This window comes from Galeopterus variegatus, unplaced genomic scaffold (genome assembly GCF_000696425.1).
Source record: "Galeopterus variegatus unplaced genomic scaffold, G_variegatus-3.0.2 Scaffold167, whole genome shotgun sequence".
NCBI lineage: Eukaryota > Metazoa > Chordata > Mammalia > Dermoptera > Cynocephalidae > Galeopterus > Galeopterus variegatus.
The window spans coordinates 167,736-176,707 of NW_007726278.1; the positions used below are offsets into that span (position 1 = coordinate 167,736).

General features: G+C 37.0%; 2 protein-coding genes across 3 annotated transcripts in view; one reads left to right on the forward strand and one right to left on the reverse strand.

The window, feature by feature from the left end:
* Nucleotides 1-8,972, forward strand: part of UBAC2 (UBA domain containing 2) — a 174,165-nt gene that overhangs the window by 37,564 nt on the left and 127,629 nt on the right. The gene's annotated exons all lie outside the window — the stretch shown is intronic.
* On the reverse strand, nucleotides 792-7,974 carry GPR18 (G protein-coupled receptor 18). Its single transcript, XM_008594752.1, has 3 exons — nucleotides 7,961-7,974; nucleotides 4,460-4,893; nucleotides 792-1,938 (listed from the first exon to the last, which is right to left on the reverse strand). The coding sequence occupies exon 3, from the start codon at nucleotides 1,893-1,895 to the stop codon at nucleotides 900-902; it is 996 nt and encodes a 331-aa protein (XP_008592974.1). The 5' UTR covers nucleotides 1,896-1,938; nucleotides 4,460-4,893; nucleotides 7,961-7,974; the 3' UTR covers nucleotides 792-899.

Below are 8,972 nucleotides of genomic sequence, written 5' to 3' on the forward strand. Positions count from 1 at the left end.
AATGGCAAGTGTGGGATAAGAATCCAAGGTCCCTGACCGGTGCTATTTATACTGTGACACATGGCCTGGAAAAAAATCAGTTAACCTCTTTTGTAATGTGATATTTAATCACATAATAAGAGCAAGCTATTTGTATTGGAGAAGGGTATTTCACTATTTGTAGAAATCATGTCATAGGAATGGACTTGGATTATTGCACAGAAATAGGATCTCAGGTTAGGTTTCCATCATTGGTCTTAAGTAGGGTTCACTGCCTAGTAGACTCTCAGTGTTTGTTGAGTGACTGTAGTCTGTCTTCAAAAGAATGAATTCAGAGTAGGGGAGGACTGATGGGGATGGCCTTTACAGGCTCCATTGGGTTCTTGCTCCCGTTAATTTTGCTCTGCAGCAAATAACAGTTGAACATAGTTTCTTGTGTAGGAATCCTGGAAGTTTGGTTTTAGGATATAAAATATTGGATTTAGGACTTTAGTCTTAACTGTAAAATAGACCTGAGAGCTGCATCTAGAGAGAAAATAATTTGATCAAATTATTTTTAACAGTAGCTGGATTTCCCCTTTACCGACTTGATTAACATACATGAGTTATTTGCACATAGAATTAAATCCAAAAAGTTGTCAGTTATCTATGAGATAAGTCTTGACTATGAAACACAAATTGGGTACTTTCCTCCCAGTAATTCATGAAAATGTTTTATACAAGTTTTAAATATAAAAATGAACTTATTAGAATACTTGATTACTTAATTATGTTGCCACAATAATAAGATTCCACAAAAGAGGTTTTAAAGTTTATTTTTTTCAGGAGAAGAGGACTTGGTAATATAGAGTATCCATTGATCCTAGAGTAGTTAGTGAAGTGAATTTTAAAGAGATTGAGGGGAAAAAACTTTTTATTTTTTATAACATTTCACTGTTTATGTTGCTTAATGACCGTAAACTACCGGATCGGAAACTTTTTCTGCGCATACTCCGAAGGTAATTGCGGTATAGCATGACACTAATGACTCGAGCCTGAAATTGTTTTGAAACTATGTAGTAGAGGATCACATCCAGACACGTGCTGAGGTTCATGAGGAAGGTGGTAAAGGCACCCCAGGGACTATAACTGTTCTCATCCCCTTCCAGCATCAGGAAAGCAAAGCAGATGTGGAAGGGCATAAAGCAAATGAGCACCTGCACCAGGAGCGTGATGATGATCCTTATGGACTTCTCCTTGACTTTGGGTTTCAGCTTAGATGTCCTACCATGAAGGAGACTATGAATGATGATCAAGTAGCACCCAATCATGATGAATAAAGGGATCAAGAAAAAAAATATCAGTCGAGTGAAGTTCAACATGTTAACAGCTTTTAGGTGGATGATGTCAGAAATTTTGAGGCAGGTGGCAGGGGTGGAGGCTTTATCTGGGTCTTCATAGAGCAGTAGCAGAGGGACAGTGGTTGTCAGGGTCATTATCCAGACTCCCACACATGCTAGCACGGCTTTGCATGTGTTTTTAAGTTCTTTAGCATACTTCGGCTGTACAATGGCCATGTATCTGTCAGCGCTAATAAAAGCAAGAAGCCATAGAGCAATACTTGGATAAAACACTGTGAGAGCTCCAAGAATGTGGCAGAAGTACTCTCCAAATGGCCATTCACCTTTTGCATAATAAAACATTCGAAAAGGTAAACTCATTATAAATATTAAGTCCAGTAATGCCACATTCATCATATAGATGGTTACAGTGGTTCTTTTTTTGGTGGTACAACTGAAAACCCATAACGCAGTGGCATTAACAAATAATCCAATTACGAAGATAAAGCTGTAGAAAACAAGGGCTGCAATTTTGTATTCATCTGGATGTGAGTTGTTAGAAGGGACAGGTAGATCTTGATTGTTGAGTGTGGTCATCTTATAGCTCTTATAGCTTGTTGGTAGGCATGATACTTAGAAACTGTTAAAAATAGTTAAGAAAAACAGGAATAAATTCTTGGTTGAAAATAAATGTTTAACATTCTCACACTCAGCCTGGCAGTCAGTGAATTTTAATTTCGAGAGCATTTTATGTTGTAGACTCTATATATGTGTCTTAGTATGTATTAAGGAATGCATTCCCTAGATTATTACTAATTTGTATTAATCTATTAAAATAGTCTGGGGTGTCATAATGCACTGACAAATTTATTCATTTTCTCTCTCATTGTTCATCTCCCTTCTTCCCAAAAGAATAACCTTTTCTTTATGATTTTTTTCCCTATGGTGTTAAATTGGATAACAATTGTTCCTATGACAATCATTCTTTGATTTGGACTAATTGGGGAAAGGCTATTATGGATTTTGTATCTTATACTTTGCTACTTTTTACCATCTTCATTCTGTTTAAATGTTTTGCAACTCAGATTAATAATGTCCAAATAACGAATTTTTATTCATTAAATACAATTTGAACATATAAAATATATATTAGAAAACTAATAAAAGAACCATATAACTAGTTAATTACTGAAATCACAGTAGTTCTCTTTTGAAAAATCACAGCAGAAGTTTTTCATTTTCACTGCTATATTCCTACTGCCTGTTGAGTACATAGTAGGTACTCAATAAATAAATATTTGCTAAATGAAGGATGAGTGAAGGAAAGAACATTTGATGAGGTGACCCACAGCAGCTATCGTCTAGTTTGTCAATGAAGACTTGTGTAGTTGGCCATTACAGTAAGCTGTTTGTTTAAAGTGACAAACACTTCATCACAGTATTGTCTTATGTTCTTTTAAAATTATCGTTGGTTTGCAAACAATGATGTTTTGTGCCATGATATGCAGATCAAGAACTTGACTCTTAGAACAATAGATGAGCTGTATTTTAATGCATAATTGGGAGGCCCAATGCTGAGTCTTCCAGATTGCATTTACCAAAGCAACACTGTGAAAATAAGTTATTGCCAGTATAGTAACTTTCATACCCTCACTTCACCTGGATACAGAAGTTTAAACATTATTTGTCAAATTAAATTTTAAAAAGGAATATCTAAGACAAGTAGATAAGAAGTCACTTAATAACTTGATGTGTATGTAGAAACAAATAAATTCCAATCACCAAAAAATTTTGTCCATTTCAAATGGAAAGCAGTTTAGTTGTGATTATAAATATCATTGACCCCCGTCAGTGTGAAACTTCCATCACCTATCATGCAACACTAACAACAGAGACTTTAAAAATAGACACGCTACAAAGAGATGGAACCTGTGGCATCCCCTTGCAATATGGAGGTGTATGAAAAGTTTCCTTGAAAAATGTCACTTTGCAGAGTGGGCTGTCTCTCTAATTCAGCCCTGAATCTGTCTTTAGTGAAAACTGTGGGGGAGATTAGCAGCCTGTGGTCAATGGCATCCTGGGCTGTTGATAACTAAGAATTAATTTGAGCAATTGCTGTGGACAAATACAAGTTTGTTTTCCTCTCTTCCTCCCTCCCTCCCTGACTCAACTGGTTGTCTGAATTTTAGGTTAAATACATGTGATTTTTGGAATAGAATTCTATATATTTAAAAACCTACATTAAATTTTCCAAATATTCGTGTGACTGGAATATTAATTTCTATCAAATAAGAAAAGTACTGCATAGAAAAATTAAATCTTCAGTATCACACAAGGAAAATAATTTTGGAGGCTTAAATCTTATTTTTAACTCAAAATTTGTTATAATTTTTAAATAGTAGGAATTGAAATGTAAATGAAATTTTGTATTTTTTTCATCCATCCTCATCCCCTAATTTTGTCACATAAATTCTGTACCTACTGACCATCTTGATTATATTTTTTCTCCCCGTTGGGCTCAAACTGCTTTTATGTAACCAATTTGTCACCAGCACTTATATTCATTTGCTAAAATTTGAGAAAAATAGGAGTGGTACATGTGTTTTAAAGGCAGTACAGTATAGGTTGTGCTCTGAAAACACAGGGAAATTTTTGGATAAATATTGAAAAGTGATTGGTTTTCAAGTCAGCTTTTTTTTTTTTGGAGCAGCTGGCCAGTATGGGGATCTAAATCCTTGACACCGGTGTTACAGCACAGCACTCTGACCAACTGAGCTAACTGGCCAGCCCCCAGTTTAAAAAAATCAGCTTTTTAAAGCTTTAGATTCCATGATTATCTATAGTTTTTCTTTTCATAAAAACAAGGACATTTCATCAAACAATGTAATTGAAACCATGTGACACAGATGCCTAAAAATATTGATGACTTAACATATTAATGTTTTCCTTAAATTGAAAAAATTTACATTTAATATTAATGTAAAACAATAGTGAAAATAAGTGCAAAACCATATTAATAGTGTGGAAAGGTAACGTAACTTATTTCAACCTGTGTCCTTCACCAACATAGTTTCAGTAATGAATTATTAAAATAAAACAACGATTTTGAATTCAGTAAGTAAAGCAATGATCTACGATGAAGTTAGTTAAATGCAGCTTACCTCCTGTCGGTCAAAAGGCTTTCTTGGAGATGAACATTTTGTGGTATATCCAGTTCTGTAAAAGAGATATCTTTCAGTTGCTTGTGTTAAAATAGACCTTTCTGGAAATGGTGTATTTAAGAAATGTTGTATTTCTTTTGCTTTAGGCTCTCATGTTGCTTTAAAAGTTGTTTCAAATATAACACTTGGTATGGGAGTCAGTGCTTGTTCAGCCGTAATTGCTGCTTTGTCTCTTTCAGGAAGTACTCTCTCAAATAAGGTTTTTTCAACTTATGACTTTACCCTGGATGTGGTTTTTCTCTTTCATAAATGATTTGTTTATGAAATCATGCTTAGCAAAAGTTCCCCTTGAAATGATGGCATATATTTAAGAGAATCATGTAAAAGGGGAAATTTTCTTGTTTGTTTACTTTGATGCTTAAAGTCTGGATCATCTATGGAAAGAAGAGATTTGATGTTGAGTAGAATGGGGTTTAAAGTCTAGCTTCTTTACTTCCTAAGCTGTGTGTCTTTGTCTAGTTACTTACCGTGCTGAGCCTTTGTTCCCACTTAGTTTCTTTACATTTAGAAAAGAAGTAATGCCCATCTGATAAGATTGTAAGGATCCTCAACCCGAAAAGCTCCAAGTGCTTAACACGGAACTAACCAAGCACTTAGTAGGTACTCCTAAACAGAGCCTAACTCAAGTTCCTAAAATCATAGAATATCCACTTTTTACTACTTAAGCATTTCTAAATGGTTAAAATTGGGATCCTAGGTAATTTGCTTCTGCTTTGCACATTTCCCTGCCTTAGTTTGCTTTATTTTGTAAGTCCGCAATGCTTCATATCCCTTTTCTATCACATGGAAGTCTAAAAATAATTTTTATGCATAAAGATCCTGCACATCTAAGCAGAAAGGGCTCTGAAAGTCTTTAGTGAATAATTTACATATTACAAGTGTTTTAACTTAAGGGGAATGAAACCAACAGAAAGGGAAGTGAATATCCCGAATCATTGCCTGCCTAGTTATGTTAGTTTTTTTACTTTCTCTTTACTTGAAAAAAAATCATCTTATTTGCATGTTCTAAAATTTTGATCATCTTTATATTTGGTTATGCATAATTTGTCAACTTTTAAAAGGTACACAAACTTAACTGTATTTGTCTTTTGAATTTAGGACAGTTTGAGGGCCCATGCTTTTTTTAAAAATCTCAGAACTATAGTAAATCTGTGACTTAAATTCTTATTTAAATTCTTGCCTTTGGTGATAAGATACTTTTGATTATGACAGCCTTTTGAGTATAACAGGAATACTGGGTCTTAGAAGTGTTGGAGACAACCAGATCAACTATTTCTCATGTAGATGAGAAAATCAAGGGCCTGAGAAAACTCAAGGTAACAAGCGGGCCCAGCTTCTTTAGGTATTCAGCATCCTTCCCTTCATCCACTAGCTACCGTCGTAACTTCTTATGAGACGATTCATTGCTTTATTCACTAGATGTGTCTTCTTTGCTGAAGTACATTCACCAATTTTTTATGCATGGAGTTATGTTTCATATGTCACACAGGAATTTGATATTTCAGCTGGATAGAACCCTCTTGTCTGCAGACTTGATCTGTCCTTTGCCTTATTTCACATAGCCTTTGACAAGTTTTCTAAAATGAAGTATCGATTAGCTTCCCTCTTGCTGTTAAAATCAACAGGTACAGTGATGGTCATTAAGACTCGAGTCCTTTACAGTACATGGCATTTTTATTTCTGAATCCCTGGTCTCTTAGAGGCATGCAGGGGCAAATTAGGAGCTCCCCGTAGGCCTGGCTTAACAGCTGGGATCAGCTCTCACTCTTTGCCATCTCACTCTCCATTTCAGCCATGCGGGACCTTTCACATTTGCTCTTTCTGCCTTTCACACGCTGTCTCAACCACCTGCGACAGTCCTTACCACACGCTCTCCCACTTCTTGGCTTGGCCAGCTGCCATTTAGCTTGAAGCTTCCTTTTGCAGGGAGTTGCCTCAGCGCTGTGGAGTTGGGTTAGCTTCTCAGCCCCGTGAGGTTCCTTGGCACTTGGTACTTAACCCTGCGGTGGCACATGTTTGTATTGCTATTGCAGATTTTCCTGCCTTTTTTCCTCCACTACATTCTGTTCCTTGAGAGTTGGCATGTGTCATATATGTGTGTGTAAAAGACATTTAATATTGGTTGGATGTATGACTGAACAGGTAGGTGAGGAAATGGATGGGGTTGGGGAATAACAGATTACCAAACCCAGAGTCAGCAGTGGGAACACTTTGACCAGCTTATGAGACGTGGAGATTTAGGCAAGGGTCTGGGGACAGTGTCCTTCCTCCTCTCCCTCCTTTGACCCCCACAGCATTTAACCAATCTCTGTGGTCCTGGCTCTTTAAAGTGATTTTGTGTTGGAACAGAATTATTGTGAAAAGAATTCCCCCAAACCATTTGACAGTAAGTAATCAATGGGTCACAGGTTAAACTTTCATAGTGTCTAGTTTGCTTTTTTAATACTTGAACCTAATGGATTGTTTTTCAAATGGAGGAACTTAATCAGAGACCATTCATACAGCTTTAATTTCCTCACTTATTTTGGAATATGAGTGAAAGAGAAATTGTTCTCTGTGCAGAACAGGGATTTCATATATTTCCGTAGTCTGCAGGTTTCCCTTCATTTTTTGAAATAATCTGTTTTAGCTCATTTTGAGTTCCGGTTTAAATGTTAAAAGCTTTAAGTGAGTTTTGCTTTTAGTACTAGAGCCCAGTTTTTGGGTGCATATAATTCAGTTAAGCCAATTTTATAGTTATTAGCAAGGATGTAGTTAATAGATTCATACAGCAAATCTCCATCATAAAACATACTCCTATATTAGAGATTTGTCTGTGCTGCAGATAAAATAATAGTTCCTGTTCTGAACAGAGTTCTTTTTACTGTAGCGAGCGTGAGGGTGGCTTATTCTTGTTGCCTCACTGCAGCACAGTGACCAGGGGACCACTGTGGTCACTCCACATGTGTCCCAGCATGGAGACTGTCAGCACACACACCTGCAGTGGTTGGGAGACAGCCAGTCCCCAGGGAGAAGAGGGTAGGAGGGAGACAAAGAATGCTCTAAACTAGGGGGAGAATCTTATCATTTAGCCCAAACATTCAGCAACTTTGATATTATGGAAACTTTGTCCCCTACCCCTCTGTTTCTCAAACTTGTATCTAAACTGACTGCTCTTTTTTGTGGGGGTGGGGAGAAATGTTGAATAGTAGGAATTTCTAGATAAAGAAGACTGAGAAAGTATTTGTCTAAACATGTGGCTTTTTTCAGCCCCAACAATTTACAACTGTAATCTTACAGCCAAGATACTATGAGCCTCCTTTCCATTTGATTTCCTGAATTGTATTGTAAATTTAGCATTACCAAATTCCTTTTCTTTAGTAATTGTTATACATTTTAAAATTTTTATAGATATATGACAATCACTTACCTCACAGCAAATAAGTTGAACCCAGATATAACCATATATAAGTGATAATTCTAGTTAAAATAGATCTAACTCAGCAACGAAAGTAGAATTCCTTAAAGATATTAAAGCTCTTGTCACTAAGAGAATCTTCATAGGAGAAGGCTCCTCCATAGCGGTGCAATCAGTCCGGGAGACACTGAAGTCTTTTGGGACCCCACGTGAAGAGTTAGTGACATTTCACTAACTGAACAGAGCTCCAGCGAGTCCCCAAGGCAGCTGATTGAGTAGAACTGCATGGTTATTGTGACCTCCTCCTTTAAATTGTGACCTCACAGTTGAAGGAGGTGCACATGGAGAGGAGCCTGTAGGGAAAAACATCTAGTCATGTGAGGAAGTAGCAGTTCAGAAGAAAGAGTATTTGTGGAGGGCCAGGACTGATAAACAAGAGATGTGTTATCACGTTATTTAAATATAGACATACGTACTAGTGTGTATATAATTGGGGATTTTAGTATACAGTAATTGGGTACTAAAAGTAACCACATAACCATAAGGTTGTTGTTTTAAAATGAGCAATTTAGGGTATTTGATGATCTCTGCCATTATTATCTATATTATCAAAGGTAATCAGAGGTGAATAATCATCTGGTAGGATTCCAACTGCTTTAAATGCATTATGTAATTTAATCTTCATGCTGACTGCAAAGTATATGTTGAGGACACAGTATATTGTAGATGGTGGGACCCAGGAATATTAAGATTCTCAGATTGTATGCTCTTTCTGTATTTTCATTATGTTATTATAGTTTGTTTTGGTAATTTTGCTGAAGTTGGTCCTACTTAAAGAGAATCATCAGAAATGGTCATTTGAGGGCCGGCCCGGTGGCGCACTGCTATAATGCGCCGCTTCGGAAGCGCGGCGGCGCTCCCGCCCGAGGGTTCGGATCCCACATACAGACCGGTTCCTGCTCACTGGCTGAGCGAGGCGCGGGAGCAACACCGAGGGTTGCGATCCCGTTGCCGGTCCCCGGTCCGGTACGGGGGCAACACTGAGGGTTGCGATCC